This window comes from Acomys russatus, chromosome 8 (genome assembly GCF_903995435.1).
Source record: "Acomys russatus chromosome 8, mAcoRus1.1, whole genome shotgun sequence".
NCBI lineage: Eukaryota > Metazoa > Chordata > Mammalia > Rodentia > Muridae > Acomys > Acomys russatus.
The window spans coordinates 5,543,727-5,556,242 of NC_067144.1; the positions used below are offsets into that span (position 1 = coordinate 5,543,727).

General features: G+C 50.4%; 1 protein-coding gene across 1 annotated transcript; it reads right to left on the reverse strand.

Annotated features, from left to right (window-relative positions):
* Positions 1–2,580: 2,580 nt before the first annotated feature.
* On the reverse strand, positions 2,581–11,685 carry LOC127193230 (cytochrome P450 2J2-like). The gene is made up of 9 exons (XM_051150529.1): positions 11,584–11,685; positions 10,167–10,329; positions 9,366–9,515; positions 8,239–8,399; positions 7,767–7,940; positions 7,237–7,378; positions 6,386–6,573; positions 2,944–3,085; positions 2,581–2,832 (listed from the first exon to the last, which is right to left on the reverse strand). Exons 1-9 carry the CDS (start codon positions 11,683–11,685, stop codon positions 2,627–2,629), a joined length of 1,428 nt encoding a protein of 475 aa, XP_051006486.1. The 3' UTR covers positions 2,581–2,626.
* Between the last annotated feature and the right edge of the window lie 831 nt (positions 11,686–12,516).

Sequence of the window (12,516 nt, forward strand, 5' to 3'; positions counted from 1 at the left end):
CTACATGTATGAAATTGTCAATGAATAAATAGGGATTTTTTTTTTTTTTTGGTTGAGACAGGGTCTCTCTGTGTAGCCCTGGCTGTCCTGGACTCATTCTGTACATTAGCCTGGCCTTGAACTCACAGAGACCCACCTGCCTCAGCCTCCCGAGTGCTGGGATTAAAGGCGTGCACCACCACTGCTGGCAATAAAGGATTTTCTTAGAGAAGGGATACTGAAGAAAAACCAGACTGAAATATTGCAAATGAAAATTTCAATGTCAGCTGGGCGTGGTGGTGCATGCCTGTAATCCCAATACTGGGGAGGCAGAGGCAGGTGGATCATTCTGAGTTTGAGGCTACCCTGGTCTACAAAGTGAGTCCAGGGCAGCCGAGGCTACACAGAGAAACCCTGTCTCAAACCCGCCCACCCCCCCAAAAAAAGAAGATATGTACCCTCTGGTCAGAAAAGAGCAGAAGAGAACAGGAAATAGTATATATGAGGAGAACAGGAGAAGAGAGAGAGAGGAGAGAGAGGAGAGAGAGAGAGGAGAGAGGAGAGAGAGAGGAGAGAGAGCGAGGAGAGAGAGAGAGAGAGAGGAGAGAGAGAGAGAGAGAGAGAGGGAGGACGAGAGGAGAGGAGAGAGAGAGGAGAGAGAGAGGAGGAGCGAGAGAGGGAGAGAGAAGGGGTAGACGAGAGAGAGAGAGAGAGAGAGATGGAGGAGAGAGAGAGAGAGAGAGAGAGAGGAGAGGAGACGAGAGAGGAGAGGAGAGAGAGAGAGAGAGAGAGAGAGAGAGAGAGAGAGAGATCTTTGAGGTGCAGTTGTATGAGTCTCCCTAAGTACATACAGCTATGCATCCATCACCACAGAAAGTTCTCTAATTAAAATTTTTTTCTTAATTTTATGTATATGTTTTGCCTGCATGTGTGTCTGTCTACCATGTTCATGCCTGATGTCTGAGGAGATCGGAGAAGGATATCAGGTTCCCTGGAATTGGAGTTACAGATGGTTATGAGCCACCATGTGGGTCCTGGGAATCAAAACCTGGGTCCTCTGGGAAGAGCAATTGTTATGAGGAGTCCACTCAGACATAGTTAATAGACAATTAAAAAGCTTTATTCCTGATAGCTGGGATCACACTCAGGTATTCAGGGATCCACTGTAGACCCAAGTGTTCAGAGCATGGTGTGTTTGAAGGGGAATTTGAAGAAGCAAGCAGTTTTACAGAAGCTAAAATAAGCAGTTAGCTGTAGGGGATTCTGCATGAGCAGGTAGTTTACCAGAAGGTAAGATAAGCTCTCTGAGGCATCTCTACCTTCAGGTTCCTAGTATAGAGTTTGGTAATTTTCCATGGGACTGATGCATCAGAGATCAAATTCTAGTTAAACCTGAAATAGCCTCAGCAAGAACACATGATGGAGGAACTCCTATACTTTCTTTCCTTGACACACAGTAAGTACTCTTCAACACTAATTTAGCTCTCCAGCCTCCATTTATCTTTTTAAAAATTACTTACCTGTTTTACTCTTTTAAAAAGTAGCATAGAAATGGAATCAAACAATGAGCATTCATCCAAGCATATATTCTGCTTCTCTGGTTGAAGATGCTGAGGACTGAGATGGCTGGCGTTGTGGTGCAATGCTTCATTTTACAAGGAACAGCCAAATTCTTTTCCACCAAGATTTTACCTTTTGACAATCACCCGTAGTGTGTGAACACTCTTGGCTCTTTGCATCCTATTTCCCAGGAGTGTCAGAGTTTTGTTTTTAGCAGTTCTAGCAGGTTTTTATTTTCATCTCCATTTAACACAAGTAGTTCTCTTTTTAATAAGGTTTGTTTGGAGAGCCAGGTGTGGTGGCGCACGCCTTTAATCCCAGCACTTGGGAGGCAGAGGCAGGTGGATCTCTGTGAGTTTGAGGCCAGCCTGGTCTACAAAGAAGAGTCCAGGACAGCCAAGGCTACACAGAGAAACCCTGTCTTGGAAAAAAAAAAAAAAAAAAAAAAAATATATATATATATATATATATATATATATATATATATATATATATATATATATTTGTTTGGAGATATACTACTTCAAAGCATTGGGACTATTTTAGGGAAAGTATAGCTGGGGTCCTTGATGGAAAATTTGATGAGAACACTTATCTAGAACACAGATGTAACTACTTCTCCCCTCTGGTCTGAAGAGGGCAGGGAGGAGGGGACAGAAAATGGCGAGTGTCCACCGCCACCAGCTACCAGTCCCTAGAATTTGCGTGCACTACTGGGTTTGAGTCTATGTGTCTACAACATTGTGACACTTGATTTCCCCCAAATGAACCATGTGAACGGATTAAGTGTCAAGCCTTACCAAATGTTATAAAGTCCTCCTCTGCCGAAGCATAAATATCCTACTTTAAGAACGGAACCACCCAAATCCAGTTATTTACAGTGGCAGGATTCTAGCCACATCCATTTTCTGGGATTACCATCAGAGCTAGTGTGAGACCTGTGAGCAGCTGACCTAGGAAAAGTCCACGGCTTCCTAGTCCCTGATTTTGCGGGGCTGACAGAAGCTTTGTGTGTATGGGAGTGAGGGGCTGCAGTGGCAGACAGACAGAAGCTTTATGTGTTGGGGCGCTGCCACGGCAGGTCTGCTTACTCCTCCTCAGGTCTGAGGCTGGCCAGCCGAGGCACTGCACAAATCTTCTGGGGTTGAGGCTGCAGTGTCCCCCCAAAGACATATTCCAGTCTGAGGTCCTGGCTCCCTTCTGGAAGTTGAAACCGAAAGGTCCTCAGGAGGGTGGCAAACATCAGGAAGAGCTCCATTCGAGCAAGCTGTTCCCCAGGGCACATCCGATGCCCTGAAAGCAGAGGGAAAGATTGGATGGTAACAACAGGTCTGTGTCTGTCCCAATTATCTCCCCATGCCAAGACACCCCCCCTCCCCCCCACCAAACATTGTGCCTGGGTACCTGCGGAGAAGGGCAGGAAGGCCTCGTTGGCCACAAAGTTTCCATCCTTGTCTAGGAAGTGGCCAGGGTTGAACTGATGAGGGGTCTCCCAGCACTCGGGGTCATACAGCACAGAGGCCAGATTGGGTAAGATGATGGTACCCTGCAGAGAAGGACTGCTGTAGCTCAGGCAGGCTCAGGCTTCCCAGGACCCAGCCTGCCCTGGGGGGCTAAAGCAACTCTACTACATGGATGGGAGTGACCAGGGTGCCCGGGACCCATGGAAATTGAGCCAGCAGAGTTAGCTCTAGGTTCACACGCATTAAGGAGCTGAGCCTTGTACCTCTGCATCCATGGCAGCCCACAATGGGAGAAGGAAAAAAATGAAGAGAAAGAAAAGGGCGGGGGGGTGGGGGTGGGGGGGGAAGAAAGATCAAGTTTTGGAAAGAAGGAAAATGTAGGGCCAGAGATGGCAACTTCACTGGCTGACCATGAACTGTGTCCTAACCTTTCCCTATTTTGTAGTTCTAACCCCAGTCAGCGCCCACTGGCTCACATGTGAAGTGAATTGAGGGACCGAAAAGACAATCACACTGAGTAAGTGGGAGCAGGAAGAGCCAAAGTCTTCAGCCCACATAACCTAGGCTCCTTCCCACGTGGGCCCAGGGCTAAAGAGAAACACCATTAGCAGCTAGGGATACAGCTCAGAGGTTCAGCACTCGCCTAGTATACAAGGGCTTGAGTTTAACCCTGCAGTCTTGGCACAGGAAGGAAGGAGGGTGGGAGGGTGAAAAGGGAGGCAACACAAAGATGCAAGCAGAGAAGAACGGGGCTTAGTTATGGTCCTAGGTCTTAGCGCACTCAGCCTCAGGGTTCAGGATTTCTACCCCGTGGATATTTATCAAGTCCATAGAATCAGGCCAACTATCCCATGGGGACCAGAAGACTGACGGCAGGGTTCTTGCTTTCAACACAGAGAGCTTTATGTTTCAAAAAAACAAAAACAAAAACAAAACAAACCCTTCTGAAGAGTGCCCAGTAGGTGTATGCTATTCTTTTGGTTTGGTTTGGTTTGGTTTTTTGGTTTTTTGAGACTGGGTTTCTCTGCGTAGCCTTGGCTGTCCTGGACTCGTTTTGTAGAGTGGGCTGGCCTCGAACTCACAGCGATCCCTCTGCCTCTGCCTCCCGAGTGCTAGGATTAAAGGCGTGCACCACCACCGCTCAGCGAGTGCGTGCTATTGTTGAGGGCGCTGCACCACCTAGGCTGAAGGGACAGGCCAGGCTCTAGCCACGTGGACCAGTAAGAAGCCCAGATCTGCTCACTCTGCGGCTTTACATAGAGGCTTTGGGAGACACGTGTTTCGACTAGTGCCCCAGTAAGCTACACGTTTTCCCATTACAGTGGGGGAACTCCCCCTGGATATCTGCCTGAGATTAAATAGCCAGATGTATCATGCCAGCCACACCCTCCACGTTTTTGTGCTGTTGGGAAATAAAGCCAGGGCTTCACTCACATGTACTAAGCCTGTGCTCTATCACTAAGCCACACCTCAGCCACATCATCAATTCTTGTTCTTTTGATGGTGAGCTTTGGCCTGTAACAGCTGAGTCATCTATTTAGCCAGCTCAACAATCCCTCATGATCAAATTCAGGTGAAGGGACATCTGCAAAAAGGCCAGAGTGCTTATGTCTCCCACTCCAAATGCATCTGGTGCCTTGCAAAGCACGGACTGACCTTAGTTCGTGGAGCAGACTCAGAATGCCCCACATCCACACATAAAAGGCAAACATGCCTTCCCCCTACCCCCCCCCACCCCCCGCCCCAGTTGCTGAGTCATCTGCCTCCTGGACACTCTTTTCTAGCCTGGGCTCTGTGATGGACCACGTATAGTAGTGCCCAGTGCAGTGTGGTGGCCGTGGTGTCAGTGCCTCCCAGAAACAGGTCAATCACCACTTGGATCATGTTCTCCTCGTTGAATGTGGAGACAGGGTCATCCATGGTCTGGCGGCGTGGGGAAGGAACAGCTGTGGGTCTAAGGGTCCCTTGCGACACAGCCCTGGTGTCTTTCTAAGGTCAGACTTGTCCCAAGACTTGTAGGATCAGAGCTTTCCTGAGGATGCGATGCCCTGGAAGGGCCTGAGCCCCAGGACTGGGTTGACTTCAACAGGAGTTCAACAGGGAAATGGCAGTTGGAGGTTCACCATCATGTAGAATGTCTGAGCAGAGACAGCTTGAAGAGTGCCCACTGTTGTGGTCCCCTGCTGTGACTGTCCCTCGGCTGCTGAAGCCGTGTGATAAGTAATCTTAACTGTCAACTCAACAAAATCTGGAATTGTCTGAGCTCAGCTGTGGGGGATTGTTTTGATTACGTTAAATGAGGTGGTGAGACCTACCCATGTGGGTAAGGAGAGAAGCATTTCCTGGGCGAAGGACCCTGGCCTGTGTAAGGCTAGAGAAAGCAGACTGGGCATTACTGGACATTAGCCATTGCTCTCTGTTCCTGACTGTGAATATAACATACCAGTTCTATGAGGCTCCTGCTGCCTTGACCTTCCCTCAGTGATGACCAGCGTCCTCTACAAGATCAAGTGCTATTAAGCACTGAGCCATCTCTCCAGCTCCTAGTTTTTGTTTTTTGGGTTTTTTGTTTGTTTGGTTGGTTGGTTTTGGTTTTTTTTTTTTTTAACTTGGTAATTATATTTATTTGCTCTATTTTATTTTATTTTTATTTCTTGTTATCCCCTCCCTTGTATCCTCCCATTGCTCCCTCCCTCCCATTTTCCCCCTACTCCCCTCCCCTATGACTGTGACTGAAGGGGACCTTCTCCCCCTGTATATGCTCATAGGGTATCAAGTCTCTTCTTGGTAGCCCTAGTTTTGGTTTTTGATACAAAATCTCATGTAATCTAGCCTGGCCTTGACTATGGAGCTGGAAATTACCTTGAACTCCTGATGTTCCTGCCTCTACTTCCTGAGTTCTGGGAATATAGGTCTGTACTACTAACCTAACTTTTTTTGTTTGTCTTGTTTTTCGAGACAGGGTTTCTCTGTGGAGTCTTGGCTGTCCTAGACTCGCTTTGTAAACCAGGCTGGCCTCGAACTCACAGCAATCTGTCTGCCTCTGCCTCCCGAGTGCTGGGATTAAAGGCGTATGCCACCAGAACCTGGCTCTAGCCTAACTTTTATTTGTTGGTATATTTTTGTATTATTGGGTATTAAACCTAGGACCCTGCACATGGTAGAACATATGTGTAGACAACAAACATTGGAAAAGGGGGTGTCTTAAAATACCTCTGAACCACAGGAAACTTTAAGGTTATCAATCAGTGACTGCCCCAAATGCCACTGACTGACTGAATGCTAGGTGTCAGGCTGACAGAAGCTGTAGTAAGTGGCTGCACCAGGCAGGAGTGCTTCCTGCGAGTGCTGGGTCTGGCACAGGCCTGTTCCAGGCTACTTACCTTGGGCATGTAGAACCCCCGCATCCAGGTGGAAGTCACACACTGCCGCACAGCGCCCACAGCCACCACACTGCTCAGGCGCTGCACCTCATGGAGGACGGCTCGGGTGTAGGGCAGGCGTTCTCGATCCTCGTAGCAGATGGTCTGCGCGGTGCCCAGCACCTCGTCCAGCTCCTGCTGCACTCTCTCTGCAGATGGTTCAGTGAGGGTCTTGGGAAGATGCCCGTGGGCCCCCTCCCCATCCCACCCCAGCCCACCCCACCGCACACCTCTACCCGGTTTTCCACCCAGAGACAGCTGCTGAAGTTTACAGCGCTAGGTCATTCATACCCACACCTCCCCCCCCCCCACTCGCCACCCACTCTGTCATCAGGGTTAGAGAGGGAGAATTTGCTGCTTTGTGGGTTTGCTCTTGGAGGGAGAAGTTGTGAGAAGGGAAAGGACCCGGATGTGAGTCTCGTAGCCTACAGCGAAGGTCCTCCGCCCCCACAGAACTGGAACCGGTTGTAGCCAGTTTGTTCTTTGGAGAACCCCTCCCCCCCAGACGCCTTTGTCCCTCACAACTGTGATCTGACCATTAACCCAGAGCCTAGAACTGAGTGAGTGCTGAAGCATTACTGAATGGGCGAAGCAACGCCTCCCCAGTTACCAGTCCTAAGGGGTGTGATGACTCCCAAGGTCCTGTAGCAAGTCACAGGCTGGGGACTGAAATGACCCCTGCCTCGCAGAGATGAGAACAGGACCCTCCCCTTGCCCATAGAACAGAGTGATGGGTGCATCGTGCCTGAAGCCAGAAGCCCCCTTGGAACTATCTGGAGAAGTTAGGCATGGTATAACCAAGGGTCCCCTACCTTGAATGGCTCTGTGATGGACCATGTATAGTAGTGCCCAGTGCAGTGTGGTGGCCGTGGTGTCAGTGCCTCCCAGAAACAGGTCAATCACCACTTGGATCATGTTCTCCTCGTTGAATGTGGAGACAGGGTCATCCATGGTCTGGCGGCGTGGGAAGGAACGGCTGTGGGTCTAAGGGTCCCTTGCGACACAGCCCTGGTGTCTTTCTAAGGTCAGACTTGTCCCAAGACTTGTAGGATCAGAGCTTTCCTAAGGATGCGATGCCCTGGGAGGGCCTGAGCCCCAGGACTGGGTTGACTTCAACAGGAGATGGCAGTGGAGCCCTGCCCCCTGCTGCCATGCCCTCCACTTCTCAGCCTACCATGTGTAGAGAAGCCAGCTCGGGCCTGGAGGGGCCCTTCCTTAACCCAAATTTCAAGGTGCCCAAAAGTTTGCAGAATGAGTCAAAACATGAGAAACAGGGCTCACGTCTGAGACATGGGGTACAACCCAGGAGCACAGCCCCTCGATCCCTGTGCTCCTGGCTAACCTTCGTGATTTGTGACAGGTAGCAGTTGATGAAATCCTTAGAGGTCTCAGGTGTTCTGAGTTTGTGCCTGATGATTTCATGGCGGATAAAGCTTCGCACAGCCTCGTGGTACTTAAATATCTTCTGATGGGGTCCAGAGATGTAGCGAAGGGCCCATGGAAACAAGTCGTACAGCTACGGAAAGAATAGCCCACTGAGGGCTTATTCAGGCAACCATCCTGAGGCAGGACAGCTGAGCTCCAAAATAGGTGGGGTCCCCGATTTAAGAAGCTCAGGTCTGGCTTTTGTGTGGAGAGCCCAAAATTGTGTACACAGAAGCGAGAGCCCAAGAAAGCCAGAATCAGACCCGGTCACACCTCCTGCCCACTTTTTACCATCCCAGCCAAACCCTGGCGAAGGCTCCTGCCTAAACTGTATTCAGACAACATTCCCACAGCCTGCACACCAGCCTCCCCAAAAGCCAAGTAATTACCCGGCGCCAAGCAGTGCTGACAAAGGCTAGGCCAAGGTTGATGGCTTGAATTACTTCCAGGAAGATGGGCTCCTCAGAGAGGAAGTGATGGCCACACACCAGGGCCCCAATAACTCTTGTTGTGGATTGGACAATAGGGACCTGAGGGTCGAAGGGTCTCCCTGTGAGGAGAAGGGAGGACTGAGTGTGAGGTGGCACGCAGAGTTCTGTCACAGCACTCACCCAGCCTCAAACACTGCCAACCATCTGCTTAATGCATTTCCCCCCCCCTTCCTCACTCAAGCCCACAAGGTGCTCCCAACACCAGCATGCTCTGAAAGAGGCTGAACAGACACAGAACATGGGGCAGATGTGTTGCTGTTGGCAAAGACCAGCTATGCTAGGATTCAGGGCGACCTTGAGACAGGGATTTCAGGCCTTTTGAGACCTGAAAGGGTGAGTATTGGTTCCCCACAGGGAAGGAAGGGTTGGGGCCTATAAAAGTCAGTGGGGAGGGGCTGGAGAGATGGCTCAGAGGTTAAGAGCACTGGCTGTTCTTCCAAAGGTCCTGAGTTCAATTCCCAGCACCCACATGGTGCCTCACAAGCATCTATAGTGAGATCTGGTGCCCTCTTCTAGCCTGCAGGAGTTACATGCAGGTAGAACACTGTATATGTAATAAATAAATTAAATTTGAAAAAAAAAAAAAAACAGTGGGGAAATCAAGGTGTGAACAGGCTGGAAATTTAAAAGGCCCTAAGTGTTAACTGAGACCACATCCAGAACTACAGAGCAGGCCTTTCGGCTTTCTACTTACTTAGGCATTTTTAGGTCCATGCCCACTAACCTTGGGGAAACTCGCAAGTGGAACCACTAGTAACATTCTTAGGCTTCAGGGACATCACACACACAGAGACACGGAGACACACAGACACACACACACACACACACACACACACACACACACACACGCACATACACACACACACAGACACAGACACACACGCACATACACACACACATACACACACACACACACACACACACACACACACACACACACAGGTCCGTACACTTCTGTAGGGATGTGCTTGGGTATGAAGGGCCACAGGGATAGGGCAGGCTTGCCCTGCCCCACTTCCTCTCACCCTGCTCCTGATGGAACACCTTAGCCAGCTCTGCTGCCTCACGCTGCAGCTGTCTCTCTAGCATCTGCTTGCCAAGGCCCAGCTCTCGAAGAGTCGTCAGGCAGAAGCGTCTCTGCTGACGCCACGTGTGTCCATTGCTGCAGATAACACCTGAATCCAAGGAGAGAGAAGATGATCCCCTCAGACAACTCCACCAGGCTGGCCTAGAGAGCAGACCCCCAAAGAACCTTCTTCACTTGCTCTGGGCTGCTGCTCTGACCAAGAAGGGTATTGTGGGGTGGGGTGGTCAGTGAGTGCAGATATTCCTGTCCTGGCTCTCCAGTCTGATTCCGTCCCAAGTCCCCACAGAAATGGAGGAGAAAAATAGAGGAGGAGAGAGACAAAAGGGCCCAAGAAAAGGACAGGAGGGACAAGGCAGTTTCTGAGCTGGCACAGACGTGGCCTTCTTGGGGATTCTGGACAGCTTATTCTCCAGGGGTGGGGGTGAGGGGTATGGGGGCTGGGGGGGATGGGAGAGTGGGCGGCTAGGGGAGCTCGGAGGTGAAAACAGTTTCCCATCTAAAGATGAGTACACTGAAAGTCGGAACATGAAGCTGACTCGCTCGAGACCGTGGAGCCCAGAAGGGGCTGAGCTGGGCCTTTGATGCAGGTCTCTTTAACATCTCCCCTCATGTGGAGGGGTTTGAGAACATCTTCCTGAAACCGTTCACAGTCCCTTCTCACAGGTCTCAATAATCCTTGCCATCTTGAGTGCAGTAATATACAGCCAGTTTCCCTCCCTCATACGACGGGTGGGCTCACCTTTTTCTCCAAACAGGTCCCGGAAGAACGGGGTGAGGGGTCTCCCAGAGAACTGTTCTGAGTTGGAGACCAGTGCCTCCTTCACTGCCTGGAAGCCGCTCAGCACCACGATGGGGGTAGAGCCCAACCACACAGTAAACACACTGCCATGAGTCTGAGCCAGCTATGGAGAGACCAGGTATTCCACGGCTGCACTTGAAGCCCTGTGGCCCCACCGGCTGAGACTGCCCTCTTGGTGTGAACCCCTACCTTCCTGCACCCCGACACTCAACATCCAGTGCATCTCCTCAGAGCACTTACTGACTCCTTAGGAACCTGGCCCAGGGTCACAGACTCAAGCCCCATCCGTCCTGGGTGTGTCCTAGTACACACTATGTAAACAGTCACAGTTTCTTGGGGGTTTCTTGAGTGGGCTTCTCATGGGTGGGCCTGAACACCCACTCTCCCACCCCACTTCCTGCTCAGTCTGTACGCTCCATGGTTTATGACCCCTGTGTGCCCCTGCATATGGAAGTGAGGAAACTGAGCCTCAAAGCTTCAGAGCTGGCAAGTTACAAGACCCGGCCCTAATTCTTGCCTCTACTTCCAAAGTCCCTAAGCTAAGAGGACATAGTCCTTTTGTTCATGCCTTTAGGGGCCTCACGGGTGAGGGCCCACTCCATACCTGGATCAGCATACTTGGGTGCAGCTGAAAGTTTAGTTGCCATAAATTCCCAAGGAGGGGGAAAGGGAATGGGCCCGGAGGAAGGCGGCTCCTTGCCCAGTAGAAGGCAATGAGCCTCAGGAGCAGGAAGGAGGCAGCCAGGAAAGCCATCCCACCGAACAGAGAGAACATTTCTGCAGTCCTGTGCTGCCTCCTCTCTCCCTTTGCTCCCCACTCAAGAATCGGGCAACCTTACTGCCATCTACTCTGGCTTTTATGCTCTCAGGCTCCAAGCAGAGTAAATCCACTCAGTCACACTCCTCACACAGGAGCCGCAGGGCTCTAGCAGACGACAAGTTGCAACGGTCCTCCAACATGAACACCAGCCTTGCTGCTGGCCCATGGCTCCATGCTGGCTGGGGAGGCTCTGCTCAGCCTCTGCTCAAGCGGTCTGTTAACTGACTACCCTAGCCGAGAGGACAGATGAGTCAGAGTTAATGGTGGTGGGCTGGAGAGATGGCTCAGCGGTTAAGAGCACTGTCTGTTCTTCCAGAGGTCATGAGTTCAATTCCCAGCAACCACACGGTGGCTCACACCATCTATAATGAGATCTGATGCCCTCCTCTGGCCTGCAGATGTACATGCAGGCAGAGCTCTGTATACATAATAATAAATAAATCTTTAAAAAAAAAAAAGAGTTAATGGCGGCATCCTCTGGGGACAAATGCTCAATCAGAATGTGGCTGAAGCTGGGCTTTTGGGCCTGGTCTCCACCCAGCTGCACAGCAGCTTCTCCTGAATCTCCACCTGCTCTGCCCTCTGCTCCTCCGCGTAGATGGATTCTTCACCTATCCTGGATCCCACATCAGAAGTCATGTCGGAGGCCTTTCTGCTTGTGTTTTGACTGTCTTGGGAGTAGACTTCTGAGGTCCCCTTGCCTCAGTCTCTCATATGCGATGGAGATAGCCACTTACTTTAGCTCGCTCCCTCTCAGAACTGTCACACTCCAACAGGGAGAGCTGAGGAGAGCTTAGTCAAGAGACTATTGACAAAGGAGCACAGGCAATGTAGGATGTCCATAGATGTAAGGCCAGCCACCGCGAGAGTCCCTGCCACTCCAGGCTTCTCTGAGGGCATGGATGAGTTCTGGAGGTGGACAGTGGTCGTGGACGCACAACGGATGAATGCACTTATGCCTCCAAACCACACATTTAAGAATGCTAAATGTGCTGGGCTATGGTGGCACATGCCTTTAATCCCAGCACTCTGGGAGGCAGACGCAGGTGGATCACTGTGAGTTCGAGGCCAGCCTGGTCTACAAAGTGAGTCCAGGACAGCTAGGGTGACACAGAAAAACCCAGTTTTGAGGGGAAAAAAAAAAAAAAAAAAAAAGAGCCGGGGGTGGTGGCGTATGCCTTTAATCCCAGCACTCAGGAGGCAGAAGCAGGAAGATTGCTGTGAGTTTGAGGTCAGCCTGGTCTACAAAGTGAGTTTAGGACAGCCAAGGCTACACAGAGAGACCCTGTCTTGAAAAGGCAAAAAAGAAAAAAAAAGCTAAATGTTATGGTATGCATAGTATTTTATGACATTTCTAGTAATGTTTTTTAATTTTTCTTGAGACAGTCCTAGATGCATACTTTTAAAAGCATATCTACCCCTACTCTCAATTTCCAACTCTTTCTGGTACCCCTAAGAACATCCCCCAAA

What these genes read in the sequence shown, in the direction of transcription:
- LOC127193230 (XM_051150529.1), bottom strand. Translation starts at nt 11,685, where the DNA reads ATGACTTCTGATGTGGGATCCAGGATAGGTGAAGAATCCATCTACGCG. An exon ending in GGTGTTCCATCAGGAGCAGG is followed by an intron (nt 8,400 to 9,365) that starts GTGAGAGGAAGT and finishes TTCTCCTCACAG; the next exon opens with GGAGACCCTTCGACCCTCAG. An exon ending in GGGGGTTCTACATGCCCAAG is followed by an intron (nt 3,086 to 6,385) that starts GTAAGTAGCCTG and finishes CCTTCTCTGCAG; the next exon opens with GGTACCATCATCTTACCCAA.